Raw genomic sequence first — 17,231 nt, 5'->3', positions numbered from 1 at the left:
GAAACCGCATATGAAACAACTGGATCCCTGAGAAACCACTGCAACTTGTCAACTTGAATATCCACTAGAATAGAAAGAAAGGCCAGTAATAAAATATTTACCTTGTTTTGTATACTCCGATGAAATGCTGGATCTGGCCAACGCTTCACATCAAAAGATCTTCAGAGCGGAGCTGAAAGATACAAACCTGTTTTTCACCTTGGTTGTTAGATTTCAACTGCCTCCACCCTGCTGTGATTGAGTGCACCTCCAGCCGGAAAGAGCCAGAACTCTGCTCCGCACCTTTTTACTTTTGGCCAGAGGTAGTCTGACCTATCAGCACAAACAGCTGGTAGCAAGCACATTACCCCTACATTGATATAGCATACAACCCGCTCACCATTCCCTGCCAGGAGTTCAGTATCTTTCTGGGGTCATCAAAACACATATGAATCTGGCTTCTGCAGTTTTATTGTTGCTGCTCGCTGAAATCACGTTTGACGGATGTGCTTTTCAGGATATTTGTCTAGAAATATCAAATGTTCGTTTTCCCCCAGTGAAATGGTCTACCCTTTCAAGCAAAGACTTCTGCTTCCGTTAAGGAATGAGTGCCTTGTAATCAAACGTGACTCATTCAAAGTGTTGGAAGCAAATATTTTAGGGAGCAGGCCCTCAAGGCTGTGCCTGTGCTAAGATGTCTTTTTCCCAATCTTTCCCGATATGCATATCGACCGTAGTCGTGCCCTTTGTGATTATGGACTCTCTCTGTGAAATAACTGCCCCCACCCAGTTCTGTATTTACGGAAACAGACCCCCCCGAAGCAGCTGCATAAGACTCCTTTGTCGGCCATGCTTGCACATACGTGCGGCTCCGGGATCTACAGATTTCCGTGCTCGTGCAGAAGGCATATACACTTATGGCAGAGTGCTGTGCGTGAATGTCACAACCCGCCCGTGTTGTGAGCCTCTTTCACAGGCAAAGCTCACTACTGTTGTGTTCATTTTGTTGAACATGAATGGCTCATGGTGCAGCAAACCTTGAGCGGGTTGTGGCATTTGTGGTGCCTTCTGGTACATCAGCATGCAATCTGCAATCCCTTTTTATTAGGTGTCGCCTAGCGTTGCAGCGCATGTGCTGCTCGCTTGCGAGATCTATTGTCGTCGCTTTTCTTTTGGAAGCGGGGTGGAAACTCCGCCTCTGCTTTTAATTGGCATGCGACACAAACGCTCGCTTTTCATTGAAAGGGAGGCATGTTTGTTCCCTCCCTGTCTCCTGTTTGCCACGCCTGCCCGGACTGGAGATTGTGCACGCGCACGGCATCTCTTTTGCTCGCGGGTTTGGTTAATTAGGTGTCATGTTTATCGCTTTCAGTTTCAAAACTCGAGGGGCTTGTGTTGCTTGTTGGTTTATTGAAACTCCCTCAGCCTTTCCTCGCTAGATGGCGCTCCACTCCATTATTCCCTGTCTGATCGCAAGTAATAGTTGTTAAGCGGTCACTAGGCAACGAGTCGGTGAGAGTGAGTGTCTGGCAGCGGCGACGGTGCCGGTTGGGGACCTGCCGAGCGGTAACCGTGGACGAGGGAGATCACTCGTGAGAGAAACATCCGGACCTGCCGCTGCTGCACTGGTAAATACCTAAAAGGATTCCTTGGCGGATAGGGTGCGGGTGCTAAGCGGTACTAAATCAAGAAGTGAGGCGTTCTCTGGTCTTATTTACAAGCTAAACACGCACCATGTTTTACTGAGTCCACCTCGTTTCCTTAACTTCCTAAACAACAGGCCGATGGGTCGTAGAGAGCTCAGCGTCATTACACACAGGTTCCAAGTGATCTCACCTGCAGCTTGTTAGCTGTGACGACACTTTACATGCAAAGACGTTAAGGCTCACAATTATCATAACAAATCTAAAATTACAAACCTCGGAGGACGAAGTATTATTGTGTTAGACGTCGTGTTCCAGTTTTCCAACTTAGAAGTGCTGAAATCATAATTTTAAATGATAAAATGTAACCCTATAGTCGTGAACTGTAGGGTATCTAAAATACCAATGAGACTATCATCAAATAGAGAGGGCAGGTCCTAGAATTTTTGGGGCCCCAGGTGTACAAGTGTCCAGATGTAAACAATTCTAGAATACTATGAGTAAGGGGCAAAGTGAAGATAAACAAAGGACAAACAAAGTCCAATCATACCGCGCGAAAGTGAAGTGTGAGGCACCTCTCATTTGCATGTGACATCATAAAGTGTATTTACAGAAAGTGACGTCCCAGTGCTCTTAATCCTCTTTGACATCACTTAAGTGACCTAGTGTGGATGTCTGTATCAGGAATGAAAAGATAAATGCCAAAAAGTAGTCAATCTACCTATTTTAAAGCTGTATTAAGTGGATTACAGTAGTCGCATTGAACGGAAAAACTAGGCACAAGTCTCACGAAGATTAATTTCCTTACACAATGTTAACTGATTGCTTCTAGATTAGGGCATAGTAAAAATTCTAGAGCTTTGCAAAAAATTAATTGGTTGGAATCATCATGGTAAAACGAGCATTTGCAGTGCAATAGGTCTCGCATTTGCTAGAGTTTAAGCTATTGGCATTATAAATGACAATGCCTTTTATTTATCTGTTTTGAAAACCAACACATAAATAAAAGGCATTCTCATTTACAATGCCAGTAGCTCAAACTCTCGCAAATGCGAGACCTATTGCATTGCAAATGCTTGTTTAATTTATTTTCATGTTTAAATATATTTTATTGAGATTTTCTAGTACAGTAACATTGAATTAAAGTTTTAAATGCTGCATATCACAGTGGTCGGTCAGCATGACCTAGTGCTGCAATTTTTTGATCATGCAGCTTCGTCACTTCACAAGCATTCACTACTTCGTGTGTAGTGCAGTCCTTGTTTCACGATACATTCTGTGTGAGGAGTGTTGCACATTCTGGTGACAGAGTGAAGCACTTCACACCCTAAGCCCTTCAACTGAAGGATAACTTCTGAGTGAAGGATAACCCGTTTCTGCTGTGGGTAGGCCTGTCTCTCACACGCACACACGTGCATGCTCTGCCGCCATTTTGCCGATCAGGAGACCCACACAGGGACCGGGGCATGCTCATATCTGCGGATCTTCTATTGGACTGTCAACACGAGTCTTCCTGGCACTTTCTGACCTATGACCCCCAGTTGTGCCTGAAAGGAATGGGAAAGCCCTCTTTGGAAGATATGGATTGGTGGCAGATTTATCAGCTGTGAACATAAGTTCCAATGGCTGATGTCCAAAGGGTTTTAGCTTATATAAACACTCTTATTCCAATACTGAACTGTCTTCACAAAAAAGGGCGAGCCTCGCCAAATCACACTAACTGCCAGTTGATACAGCCCAGTTATGTTATCAAAAATACAATCATTAAAATTATTGAAAGAAAATAACTCTGTGATCCTGTGCCTCCGTTCCTCTATCTGACTCATTTAAAATCAATTAGAAAAGGGTAACCCCACAGCTGTAAGCACAATATAAAAAGCTTATTATTTATATTCGCAGAGCTTGCTGAGGAGTGCTCTGAGTCCAGCTCTGCATCCAGTTTCTTATCTTGATCACAAACGGTTGATGGTGAACGTTCTTCATTTATTGATCAGCTTTTCGGGCTGGCTAATTGGGTCAGTATGGTTTAGGAGCTCACAGTATTTTCTAAAGTGATACCTTCTGCTTTCCAGTTTGTACCCTTTCATAGTACGTGGTAAATATGCCAAAGCAAATACAGGAGCAGGGCTGAAGAAGTTTAGTTTTCACATTGCTTCTTTGACTGCCTCTTTTTATGCGAAGGGTGTGAAAAAGAGTCTTCACAAGTTCGTCTATTAGTGCAGTGGGGAGAGGTGGAGAGTGGGATATTTTTTTTTTTCGAAGGCATAGAAAGCTTAAACTCTTCAAGTGCAGCTAATGGCTGCTTATCCTTTGCTCTCGATTCAGTGGAATTCATTATGACATATCACATGAAATTTCACAAAGCATGGTGGTGTCCAAATCCTTGCTGGAATCTATAATATTGTAAGCATGGGTACATTAAGTGACCCTGAAAAGAGAAGAAAAATGTGAGGATTATCTCTTCCCAGACCGCTGTCTTTACTCACATGCTTTCTGGACGCACACCCTCACTGGGTTTGTGAATGTGACTGTGTGTGCTAGTCTTTGCAGAAAGCCAAGAATGACAGAAAACGAACAAATCCAAGTCATGCATAGTTGTCAAACCTTTGTGCAGTGCTAATCGCGTGTTGTGGTGTTCTCACGCCCAGAACATTTTTATCTGAGCGTGGATCTGATATTTCCTACTCGGGTGCAAAGCCAAGGCAACGTAACTGCTGCAAGAAAGAGTTCAGTGTTCTTCTCAAACCATGGCCTTTGTAATGCTAAAGCCGCCTCCGGCTAGGCTTTCTAGTCCTCAGTCCATGTTATGACCACCTTGGGTCTCTGTTCTCTGTAAGTGCAGCAATAACTTGGTCTGTTCCTCAACCCCCTTGTTGTATGCTTTAGCATTTCTAAGCTCGCTGAAGTCTCGCTTCTCCATCCTTAAACCTCACCTGTGGGTTTGTCACAAGACCCTATTTCTCACCCTCTGCCCTACCCCTAACACCTTGTGCCATAGATCCCTGTTCTTGCAGCTTGCGCCCTGCTTGTAAGGTTTCGTTTTGTGGACTGTCATGGCCTTCCTCCACCCCTATGCAAATGTTTCTGCCCCACATCAATTGTTTCTTTGTGATTGAGAATTCAGAGGTAGACTTTATGGCTAAAAGCTGATGATGGCGATTGAGCAGTAAATCACGGAACCCCAACGGAGCATTCGTGCTAAATGTGGCTAGTACGTGCATTGCCTATGCCTTTCAGATCAGAATGTGGTAGACATGATTTTAATTATTTGTGTTGCTCCTGTGTTCGTTGTATTATTAACGGGTCTGTACTTCTGGTCCCCTTAGCTAAGACACCAGCAGTGGAGTTTGGTGATGGAGAGTGTAGTCCCATCAGATCGGGGAAATTACACGTGTGTGGTGGCAAATAAGTACGGCACCATCCGACACACATACACGCTTGATGTCCTTGGTAAGTTTTTATTAATTTGTTTGTTTATTGTTTGCTTTTTCAAAATAATTAACTTGTAGAACTCCTGAGAGCACAGCTATACTTGTAATTTGTATTGTGCCGAAGCCCCAGGGCATGGAAACCTGTTCACTGGTTAACCACAAGAGTGACAGATTTGATGGGGCATGTGTGCGTCAAGTGTCCAGAAGTTGTGCGCTCCTAAGTTTAGACAAAAAAAGCATCAGTACCATGTGTTTGTGCTTTGTATGCTGTAGTGACCTTGGGTCACAGAATTTGAAATAGCTGTCTGATGACTGTCAAAGCAACTCGAAGACCGTGCCCAATTATTGTGTTTTAGAACGGTCTCCACACCGGCCCATCCTCCAAGCGGGATTGCCTTCCAACAAGACTGTGGTGGTAGGGAGCGATGTGGAGTTCCATTGCAAGGTATACAGCGATGCCCAGCCGCATATCCAGTGGCTGAAACACGTGGAAGTTAATGGCAGCAAGTTTGGACCTGATGGGAACCCATATGTCACTGTGCTTAAGGTCAGTCCATCTACTCTGATGTCTTTGGTTAGTTTGGGAGTTTCGGGATGGGGGGTGGAATGTAAACCATAGAGAAGATAATTGGCCCTGGCAAAAAAACTCTTTAAGTCAAGACGCTGAAAGCGACACTGCTGCACTCCCCTTCATCCACCATGATGTGTTTAAATGTAACTGAAGAAGAATGCAATATGCATTAAAAAAGAGTTGGAAAAAAATACTAGCCCCTGTGTGAGCATCCCTCTCACACAAAACAGTCCACCCCCAGCCTCCCACACACTCCTTCCAAGCAGACTGCAGTGAGACTGTTACTTGCATATACAGTATGACCTATTACTGCACTGAACACCCTCTCACCCTCCCTTTTAGTGTTGGCTTGTTTGTTTTAGCAATTGTCAGTCACTGAAAAGTTGTGCTAATATACGAAGGTGTGAAGTTACTAGAGTAATCGCTGTACGCCCAGAGAGAGTGGCTCTCCCCATAGAATTACAACTGTAGCACAGAAGTGTGCCTCGCGCAAGTGTGGTTCTGAGAGAGTCTATTTGGGGGACTCCAGAAGTATACCAGAGAGAATAACAGAGGAGTATGGTTTTGTAGCACATTTAAGTAAAGCTTGAGGCCTACGTGTGTAAGAACGCGCTAGAACGAATTGTTTTACACCAGGCGAGGTTTGCACTCTAAATTGAATTGTTAGTGGCGTAATACCCCCAGGGCTTCTATGGAGGCTCAGGATGACCGCCCAGCACACCCCTTGCCTGGCCTGCTTGTCCAGGAGCAGAACGCTGAATCCCATCCTCCTGTAGGAAACGAAAGTCCACCGCAATCTCTGGTGTTCCCTGCTTCTGCCTTGTCTCCAGTCACAGTTGACAGATAAGATATTCCCCGAGTTGGCGTTAAAAACTGCACAGCCTTTCCATCTCTCCGGCCCTGTAGTTAATGGCAGAACTTGATGACGCAGGTGCTGCTGGTGGGACATAGACCAATGTGTGGGATCAACCCGAGTTGGGTCGAATCTGTGTGTTGAATGCAAGGAGTGGGGAGCGGTGCAAGTGTTATTTGGCTGTACTGAAGTTCAGGTTTCTGTCCCGCAGACCTCAATCAGTAAAAACGCTGAAGCCGATGTTAAGCTAACACTGTTAAATGTGACCGAGAAAGACGAAGGCGAATATCTGTGTAGAGCCAAAAATTTCGTAGGCACAGCTGAGAACCCCTATTGGCTCAACATTTACAAACCAACAGCAGGTAAAGCGCACTTGCAAGGGCTGTCCACCTGTCGAGCCCCCCACCTCTCGGAGGACCTGTCCTGCTGTCCCTGGGTGCTTCTCCTCTCTGTGCTTTGCAATGGAAGACATCCCCCAATGGTATGACTGTGACAAGGTCTCCTCTGCTTCTCTCTTCTCTTTCTATCCTGCTACGCTGTGACGTCATCGGGCCTGCAAACACACTCCAAGTTCCTTTAATATGCTAGGCTTTCAATTAAACTTCAGATGGATTTTTAAATAAGCTTTTTATTTGACATAAATGGTGCAACATTCAGCGCCCAGAACACTAATTTGCATCCTGTTTTACACATATTTGATCACATTTTTCAGCAGTGCTACTTTCTTCACAAACAGTTATAAAATTGCATTGTTGCCATGGAAGTAATGCACAAATCTACATTAGAAGCAGCTGGCAGTAAGACCCGCCCTTTAAAAAATGAACAAGTCGGTGGCACAGCTGATGACATCTCAGTTTATCTGGGGATGGAGAAAACATTGTAATCTCAAGGCGACTGCACTTTCTTGGATTACGGACTAAATCGATTATTGGCGGTGGTTGTATTTCTAATCTTAAAAAAAGTAAACTTCAATTTATTAAATTAAATCAGGAGTTAGGGACCACCATTTTCAGAAGACACTGCTAAAAAAATCGATTTGCTGTGCCATCCCTGTAGTTGGTAACTAGCACAGCTTGTGCAAATACCAATTTTATTTTTGGTTCATATAACCCCTTTTAGCTTTCTGCTCTTTCTCATTTTAATTGCACTTTAGCCTTCATTTCCAGAATTTTCTCTCCACATGGCCTCTACCTGCCGTTCCGTCATAGCATTGTGGGAGTGTCTTCCATTGCGCCTCTTCCATGTGCATGCTTCCCTAGTGGGACAGAGTAAAAGGTCTGGTGAAGGGTACTTTAGCTTGTTTTCCTTTGCAGGTTGCAGAAATATCTACATAAAAAATTCACTGTGGCTGGGGCCACAGTCGCTCTTGATTTGCTAATGTGCCTTTGGTGTCTTTGCTGGGAATCTTGCTTGTTCTCGTTCCGCCTTTCTGTATGTGTGTTTGTTTTTCTTTTCTAGACGGCAGGTGTTAATACCTCGGATAAGGAGCTAGAAATTCTGTTCTTGCGAAATGTAACTTTTGAGGATGCGGGGGAGTATACTTGTCTCGCTGGGAACTCTATTGGCTATTCCCATCATTCTGCTTGGCTCACGGTGCTGCCACCAGGTATTTCTTTGATACGGGCACCTTTGCTTTTATCGCCCTTCAGGGGTGCTTCGAAATGGAATTCAGAAATGCCACGCTGACGGTTTTGTGTGCCCTGCTTGCCTCGGGCCAATCTACCCTGGAAGTCATTTTCAGGCGTGTATGCTGCCGATTAGTTGCAACACAAGCTGTGTGAGAAGCCGCTAGTTTCCAACAAAGTTACTCTAGCATGGGAATAATTGGAGCCCTGCCCAGCTCCATGTCCTCTTTTTATTAAGATCTTAAGTAGAGGCTGACTCGGCTGCATGCAGTTGGAACTTCTGGCACAGTAGGACATACATTTACGCAACAGAAGCTCATCCGACTGAACTGTTGTGCCACCATAATGATGCCTGCAAGCTGTCATCTCAACAGCAGAGGGGTGATGGGAACGTAATTGGAGAATCACAATTTCAGGCAACTTCCACGTGTGCCTGCTTATACTTGTTGATTGCCCTTTTATAAGGGCCATCCTACCAGTCTGGCTTAGTGGTAATTGACCTGGGTACCACCAACCTGACACCACAACTAGCTTGTGGCTTACTGTGACCCAGCCTTTTCAAGCTGGGTCGTCGCTCTGTACCTCTTTTTCCCCAATGTCCAGTCCATCTCTGCCCAACAGTTGCACAGCTCTCTCATGACTGGGAGTCCATCTTCATTCTTTTTTCTTTAATTCGCCATTGAGTCCATAGTCCAGTGCCATGAGTTCTCCGACAGCCTGAAGTCTTCACTATCGTGTCAGAAATGGAAGGCTCTAAATTAAAAATTCTAAAAACATGTTAAATAAACCATCACTGGCTGGCATTTCTGAATTCATGTTTTATTTTTTAGAAATACATTTATTGTTGTTTGATTCCTATTTTAAATGTTTATTTTAGTCCGGGATTGTTTCCAGTCACTTGTACACAAACCTTATTTGTATGTGTGTGGTGTGCTCAACTGTGTGTTTATAAGTAGAGCAACAGTGCTGGAGTGCTGCCTAAAATAATAACGTTTAATTGTTCCCGTCCCAGGTGGCCTTTTTTACACGACTGGCTGCTTCTTGATTGCTTAGGACTGCGAACACTAATCTTTTGTAGCTCTAACCTTCGAAACAACAAAAAAAGCAGTCGTCATTTGAATTCATTCTTTTTATAAAAGCCTTGCCGTTTAGTAAATCAAGGTGACGGATTTGACAACAGCTTAGCAACCTTTTTCGTTTGGCTGCACTAATATTTTGGTGTCGCGGTCTAATATCAAAATGCTGTTGTGACATTTCATTGATATACGTTGCCACTGTAATCATTTTCACAAATGGATTTCTTTTGATTTCTCCTTTATTGTCATCAAGGATGAAATCATGGAATCCAGCAGCAAAATCTCTTCCATTGTGCTATTGTATGGAACATATTTATATATGTGTGTATGACGCTGGAGTACCATGTCGGGTGCTAGCTTTTCCTGGTCTACATGTGAGTGTGTCTGACCTGTCCGGAACCCTCTGCATGCCGTTATGAATGGCTGACACGTGTAGAATGCGTTCTTCTGTTGCCAGTATATGGCGAGATCTCAGAACAGCCCTCAATAAATCTCACTTTTTTTTAGCCTATTAACGTTATTAGACGGAGTGTCTAATGATGCTGACAAAAAACCAAAAATCCCTTCTGGCTTAGACACTGTTTTATGTTTCATTGTTGTGCTGATAATGTTAGGAAAGAAGCTTATTATTTTTTCAATGACTTTAATCTACAGCAGAGCCAGTCCCAGATGTCGATGCCTCTGTCGGCATTCTTTTCGCTGCAGGTTGTGTCGCCGCAGTTTGCGTTGCCGTTGTTATACTGGTAGTGATCATAATCTTTACGTACAAGATGAAGATGCCCTCCAAGACCATGAACACCGCCACTGTGCAGAAAGTCTCCAAGTTCCCCCTCAAGAGACAGGTAACAGAAAGTAGATACAAGGTTCCTACCCTCTGCCTGTCTTCTCCCTTTCTGTGGCCGTTGTCCGATCTTTTCTCTGTTAACTCCGTGATTAAGCCAGATCCTTTGAATAGTAATGCAACACACTAGCTCAGGAAATGGAGAATTACACATGAACACGTTTAGGCATAGAGCAAGTTCTGTAGTGAAGTGCATTTTTGCAATTGTCATTATTTTCTTCTAGGTTCTATTTTAATGCCTCAGCTACATTATGCTTAAATTGTGAAGACATCCTACTTAATTCACCTCCTACATGGCAAAACACATTTGTGATTGTTCATCAGTTTTTTGCAGGAGCAAGTCTCTTGACTAGACTTTGGAATCAGACATTCACTATTCAAAGATTTTTCTTGCCACCATTGAAGCCAAGAAAGTGGCTGTTGCCTGTAAAGACGTGCAGCTGGTTTCTTCTGCCATAATTATATGGATCTCTTGATAAAGGACTGCTGCAGAGTAGCGGTGGAACTGGTGGAGTTACATAAAAACTCAGCGAGATTCAGCGAAATGTGGCACGTCGCGCTGCTCGCACTCATTTTTAATGCTGGGAGCTTGTTCTGCGCTGTAAAATCTGCACGCCAGAGGGCACTGCTTCTTTCTGCCCCTCAAGTGGATTTTCTCCTCGAATGGTAGCTTTCTCAGCACCAATGGTAATGACCTGCTGCAACCGCCCACATTGAGAACTCTCTCCGTGAGATGTTCTAGCGCTCGATGCTCACCAACTTAACATTGGCGAGCCGCGCACTACAAAAACCCTCCTCCATGCAGTAGTTGGCAGAGCTTTCCTGGAACTTCGCGCTCCAAGTGGAGCAGAGAATGGGAAAAACTCTGCGAACTCTGTTGGCAGAGCGGAGTTTATCGTCCACCCCTACTGCAGAGTTGGTATCTAGAGTAGATAGTTTGTTTCAAAATGTATTTCTCTAAATTATAGGTCAGGTACATACGTTATTCTTTCAAACACAATTTGTCTTTCAGTTTTTTTTTTTTCAGTTTTTTTTTGGAACTCAGTCACTTATAGTCTTGCATTGATAACCCGGGGTGAGGGTTTAACAACGGCGTCTCACTTGGCGTCGATGCGACTTACAGAGTTGCTGAATGACTCTAAAATAGTTAAAAGTTAGCAACAGTAGTTACATGTGTGCAGTGTGAGACCAAACCAGGGCACAAACTTATCTGCAGGCCCTTAATGCAGCCCCCCCACTGGTTGGAAAGTTTGCGTGTTAGATAGAGGAGTAATTGTTTAAGAGAGCGGCATACATGTGCTTTGTTTACTTGTATTCTTTAATAGAACTTATGTTCCTCTATTGTTGGCCCTGCCCGTCTGTGTAGCACATAAAGTGGAATGGATCTTTAGTAGTTGTGCACTGATTTACAGTTTTAGTCTACATCGTGCCACTCAGAGCTGTTTGGATCATTGAGCTGGAATAAATCTGTCTCGGAGAGCTGCAAAACTCTTTTAACAATCTAAATTGTGCCCATCATTTGGCACCCAGAAATTCTATTCAGTGGCGTTGTATGATGGCTTTTGTGACCTCACTTGTCCCTTGAACTGGACCAGCAAGAAACATCCTTGTAAATCCTTTGTAAAGGTGGCAAATATACAATGCCACGCTGACATTTATTTTTATGTTGATTCTGTGAATGTTATAGCAAACATAATTATATATTTCTTAGACCAAGAATATATTTGTGGTGTCTAGAAATGTTTGTCTTGGCCCATACTACTCTTTAATGCCCATCTTCTCCATTCACACACTCAACTTAGTCTTTTTATATTATCTTATTCCTTCAATCTAACCATAAAACATCCATGCCAGTGGTGCACTCCTCTGAGAGAGATGTCCATGAGAGTTAACCGTCCCTTAAATCTGTTTCCTGTTGCTGCTAGGCCCACTTCATTTATGTCCCAACACAACAAAAGCTTGGGAGTAGAACATCTTGAGATGCTGTCAGACTGGGAGATGCAGCAAGTAAATGAGTAGTTCATAGCCCTTTTAGACGCTTCTCCTGTGCCTCCAGGTCTCCCTTGATTCGGGATCCAACTCCGCTTTCCCTGCAGAGTAGAAGGTCTTTGCCATGCTTATTGAATACAGCCCTAGGCATGTAAACTGGCTTTTTTGGATAACTTCTCTGGGGTGGTTTTCTATGACAGTTTTTAGGCCAGGTGATGGCCAAGAAAGTTTGATATTTAGTAAAATCACACATATGTTAGACTTAATGATAATGGCTTTCCGTCAGCCCCTTTCTTTTATCGGTATGTCTTTCTGTCATTTCTCATTTATCTTCTACTCTCTACAGCATAGGGCAGTGGGTTAGCCCACTTCAACCATTGGCTAATTTCACTGTAAGTGGTGGCAATCTGCTCTTTCACTAGAAACACATCCACATTGGTTCCCTTCAGTGCCAGGGTCTACTGTGTGTGCTTTTTGAGACAAAAAGATATTGTTGCTTTTAACCAATTTTTTTTATTTTGGTGAGGGCCCGACGGCTTCTCCACCTATAATTTACCAAATAAATTACAAAACAAAGCAAGCGTTGACAAAGGGAAAAGGTTGGTAGCCAACTCCAGAACTATTGACTTAACCAGTGTTCATTTTATTATGTACCTTGCTTTCAATAGTAGGCTATAACAGTTTGTGTTTGCTCAATTCAAGCAGGTTTCACTGGAGTCCAACTCTTCAATGAATTCCAACACCCCTCTGGTGCGGATCACCCGCCTGTCCTCGAGCGATGGGCCGATGTTGGCCAACGTGTCCGAGCTGGAGCTACCCGCTGATCCGAAGTGGGAATTGTCTCGTTCACGGTCAGTTACCTATGTTTTCTTGTTTGGAATTGTTAAACTGTTCTGTTTATTGTTCATGCTTTTACTGAAGGTAATATTAAGTAGAGAATGTGGTTGAGACATCTTTTGTATTTAGACTGATTGTTGACACTGCTTTTACCAAATAATGTGCAAGAATATTGTTTTAAAAGTCTTTGTGGACTGTTGATTTTGTCTCCTCTGCTTTGCTTGCTACTGGAATCCTGATCACTTCACACAGTCTTCCACCAGTCCTCAGTAATCGAAGAATTCTCCCACCGACAGCCATAGAGAACAGCATCCCCCCCCTCACAAGAACTCTTCGACACCCTCTTGGACTACTTCCCCACAGTAAGATCACCTACATCTACGACAATTTCAATCCCCAACCCTCAATCCCAACAACCTCAACTAACAAGCGAACAACAGCCAAACAATTACTTTCTGGTCACCGCCCTGACTACCTCAGCCATCATGTCTTCCATCCACTCCGAGGCACCCACTGACCTCTGCTCCCACCACCTCTACAACCCCGCAACAAACCCAGTCAGCACACAACTCAGCGCCATCTTCAACACCTCCATTTCTACAGCAACAGTCCCAAACAGATGAAAGCACACAGACGTCAGACCTCTCCTAAACAAAGCCTCCGCTGACCCCCAACGATCTGAAAAATCATCGTCCGATCTCTCTGCTCCGCTACCCGGCCAAAGTACTCACGAAAGCCAGCAGCTCACCAAAGTCCTAGAACAAAACCACCTACTGGACGCCTCGCAATCAGGATTCCGTGACAACCACAGAACTGAGACTGCACTGATTGCCGCCACAGATGACATCAGAACACTCCTTGACCATGAAGAAACTGAGCCTCCTCGACCTGTCTGCGGCGTTCAACACAGTCTCCCACAATACCCTCATCAACAGACTCTACAACATAAGAATACAGCAAGACGCCTTCAAGTGGATCGTCTCCTTCCTTGCACACAGAGCATCCGACTGCCTCCTTTCACCTCCACACCCAAAGACATCATATGCGGTGTACCACAAGGATCATCCCTCAGCCGCACCCTGTTCAGCATCTACATGACCCACCTCGCAGACGTCGCCAGATCCCACGGACTCAACATAATCTCCTATGCAGACAACACCCAACTGATCCTCTCGCTCACCGAGGACCCCTCCAACGCCAAAACCAACTTCTGCAATGCCATGACAAATGTAGCCAAATGGATGAGAGAAAACTACAGCCAACTCAACTCCGACAAACTGAAGTACTAATGTTCGGGAAGAACACCTCCGCATGGAACCACAGCTGGTGGCCTGCAGAACTCGGACCCACACAGACCGACCATGCACGCATCATCCTCGACAACCAACTGACCATGAAACGACAAGTCAACGCAGTCACCTTCTCCTGCTTCCACGCACTTCGCATGCTCTGCAGAACCTTCAGATGGATCCCAACCAATACCAGAAAGACCATCACTCAGGCCCTCGTGACCAGCGTCCTCAACTACGGCAACGTCCTCTACGGTTGCATCTCCACCCAGCTCCTCAGAAGACTCCAGACCATATAGACAGACTTATCCTGGACCTCCCAAAATGAACCCACATCACACCCCACCTGTGAGATCTCCACTGGCTTCCCATCAGAAGAGAGGCCAGTTCAAGATCCTCATGCACACCTACAAAGCCCTCCACGACCTAGGACCGTTCTTGCTCAACCATTGACTGAACTTCCACAAACCCACCAGACACCTGCGCTACTCTTCACTCGCCCACGCACACACACCCTGCATCCATCGCCACGGAGGCCGCTCCTTCTACATTGCTACCAAAACCTGGAACGACATTCCCCTCCATCGCCGTACAGCCCCGTCACTGGCAGACTTCAGAAAGAGACTCAAGACCTGTCTCTTCGACGGAGACATGGTGCCCAGATACACCTAGGAGTGACAGTGTTGCGCTTCACATATGCAGTTTGATTGATTGATTCCTCCTGGAGTATAATGTCAGATTAAGGGCCCTTAGAATAAATAACAGCCACCTGCTAGCTCAATAAACAGGCTCAGTTGCAGGCAGATTCTACAGCCCAGGAGAGTCCCTGTGTGTATGACCGATCAAGGAGGGCAGCCTAGATCAGGATCACTGGGCATGTGCAAGTAAACTAATGGAAGAGTCCTTATGGGGAGTAAAATTGCAGTATTACTTCTGCTGTCCCCACACACTCTTTCCCTCCAGGTTATGTATAACAGCCAGGGTTCACCTTCCAGATGGAAAGTATGCCTCTCAGTGAGTTCGTTAGGCCTTGGCTTGGCAGTCCATTTAAATCTAATACTGACAGACCTAATTATAATCATAGCTCTGTAGTATTTACTGTTAGATCTGGAAATAAGAGGTGTCTGTATTTTGATTAACCTCAAATGAGTAAACTTGTTAGGCACAGTTCTGTGACAGCTTAACTGTAGCTTGTGGGTGACACTCAAGGTGGCTAATAACCCAGCTGCCGTACTGACTTTTGATGAAAAGAACATTTTGCGTCAAGCATAATTTTATCAATACTTGAAACATTACCAGTTTTAATATTACTTTCATTCTTTAGTATATTTCTTAGTGTCTCTCAGGAAGTCACTTCAGCTTGGTACATTATTTCCATTTAGGCCATCCTGTTATTAGTTATGTGCAGCATGCAGCACAACCCTTTTAACTCTTGATTGCGCTGGTTGCGCACTCTTCATTTTACTGTAAAATGTGTGTCTTTAAAATTGGCCTAAGTGGGGCATTGCATTGTTTTGGGATATGCAAGATAGGGAGCTACTGTTGAAAGCAATAATCAACTGCTGCATTGATATCATCTAAATATTAATATCAAACTAGAATGTAATATCTGTTCTGCAAGCTTTTCGCCCCAAAATGTTTATTGTCCTCTTTTCTGCTTTTCTTTAGCTTGACTTTGGGCAAACCTCTTGGGGAAGGATGCTTTGGCCAGGTGGTGATGGCGGATGCGGTTGGCATTGAAAAGGAGAAGCCAAATAAGGCCTCCACAGTCGCTGTTAAGATGTTGAAAGGTGTGTGGCTGCCTCAGGGTATTTGGCAATAATGAAATATTGGAAGGGGCAGTCAGTCGGGCAGTTTACCTTGGGATATTTAAAGTTTCTTTGAGTTAAAAAATAAGGCCATCAGTACTCCCGGGTGTTGAGAAAATCCTAATAATTTGTGGTATTACCCCAAATCTGAGTTCAACACCTCAGAAGGGGGATAACACATTAAGGTGCAGGTATGTGCTGCACAAGTTTTGCCTTTTGAAAATCTGCTGTAGGTAAGGGGAATGCTAGGGAAGGGCCCTTTAGGATGCTGTACTTCTGCAGCATTGGGTCTTTCATAGATTAACATGCTTTAATCATTCCCCTTCGTCGGAGTGATAGTCTTTCTGCAACTAACACATCAGTACAAATCACTGTCTGTTCTACAAGTTCTAAACAGGGCCGTTTTATTACACATTCACCTCATTATAAATAGTCCAAGGTGAGAAGACCCACTCAAAGTGTACATGTATTGCTTATGTCCAAACCATAAGCCCAATGACTGTAAAATGTAAAGAAGGTTTTCAGCAAAAACTCTCAGTAATAGAGAAGAAAGTCTGTTAAGATGGCTCCATAAGATCAACGCTGTGTGACACCCCTATTCAGAGGATGAATCTAAGACCAGCTGCTTTAGATCCAAAGAGAAAAAAAGCATCAAAAAAGGAGTTTACGTCAATTCTAGATTTGACACCAAGGATAGCGCCATAAAAGCTTAACTTCTGTCAAGCCACATGGAAAGCGTAATAAAAAGGCACAGAAAAAGGCTGACCGCTCAACTTCTCTTGAGGAAACTCAAAAAAGACCTTCTCCGACGTCCATTCCTCCTCCTTCCAACCACCTACAAAAAAAAGCAGTCAGTTATGCCATTGACAGTCACTTTGTCTACTACACTGCCTCCAACTGCAGCCGACATCCCATTGTTGATGCTGCAAGCCAAGAGGAAAAAACACCTATTAGAACCACATCTGCAAAAAGGGAGATCACAGACGAGTCTGTTGACACCACTGTAGAAGGCTCATCCATTGACAAGCCCATCAACTGACAACTGAAGCTGTTGATGATAGACAAGTCCCACAAGCCTGGCTGATTTGTCAAACTCTAACCATTTGATGAGACCATTTGCAAGTGACCAACGACGAGGCCACCATTGACTGGTCCATCGATACCACCTTTGAGAAAAAGATATTCCCTAAAGTTTTTGACTAAGTGCCCCAGAAGTCAGTGCCCGAAGCACACCCCTCTTACAAAATCCAGTTCCTGCCATCATCTAAGCAGCTTCATAGTGAAGCTGA

At 44.3% G+C, this 17,231-nt stretch overlaps 1 protein-coding gene across 15 annotated transcripts in view; it reads left to right on the top strand.

Moving 5' to 3' along the window:
- Positions 1-17,231, top strand: part of FGFR3 (fibroblast growth factor receptor 3) — a 111,218-nt gene that overhangs the window by 56,389 nt on the left and 37,598 nt on the right. For 4 of the 15 annotated variants that reach the window (XM_085642569.1, XM_085642574.1, XM_085642567.1 and 1 more), the window contains 6 exons: positions 4,949-5,072; positions 5,410-5,600; positions 6,689-6,839; positions 9,833-10,027; positions 12,715-12,859; positions 15,803-15,924. In XM_085642569.1, the coding sequence (XP_085498695.1) occupies positions 4,949-5,072; positions 5,410-5,600; positions 6,689-6,839; positions 9,833-10,027; positions 12,715-12,859; positions 15,803-15,924 (928 nt within the window). Of the gene's footprint in view, positions 1-4,948; positions 5,073-5,409; positions 5,601-6,688; positions 6,840-7,935; positions 8,084-9,832; positions 10,028-12,710; positions 12,860-15,802; positions 15,925-17,231 lie in introns of all 15 variants that reach the window. The other 11 variants (XM_085642572.1, XM_085642576.1, XM_085642565.1 and 8 more) reach the window with 5 other exon arrangements.

Source organism: Triturus cristatus, chromosome 2_2 (assembly GCF_964204655.1).
Source record: "Triturus cristatus chromosome 2_2, aTriCri1.1, whole genome shotgun sequence".
In the NCBI taxonomy this organism is placed as follows: Eukaryota; Metazoa; Chordata; class Amphibia; order Caudata; family Salamandridae; genus Triturus; species Triturus cristatus.
The sequence above is the reverse complement of the archived record's forward strand: the minus strand, read 5'-3'. Positions and strand labels throughout refer to the sequence as shown.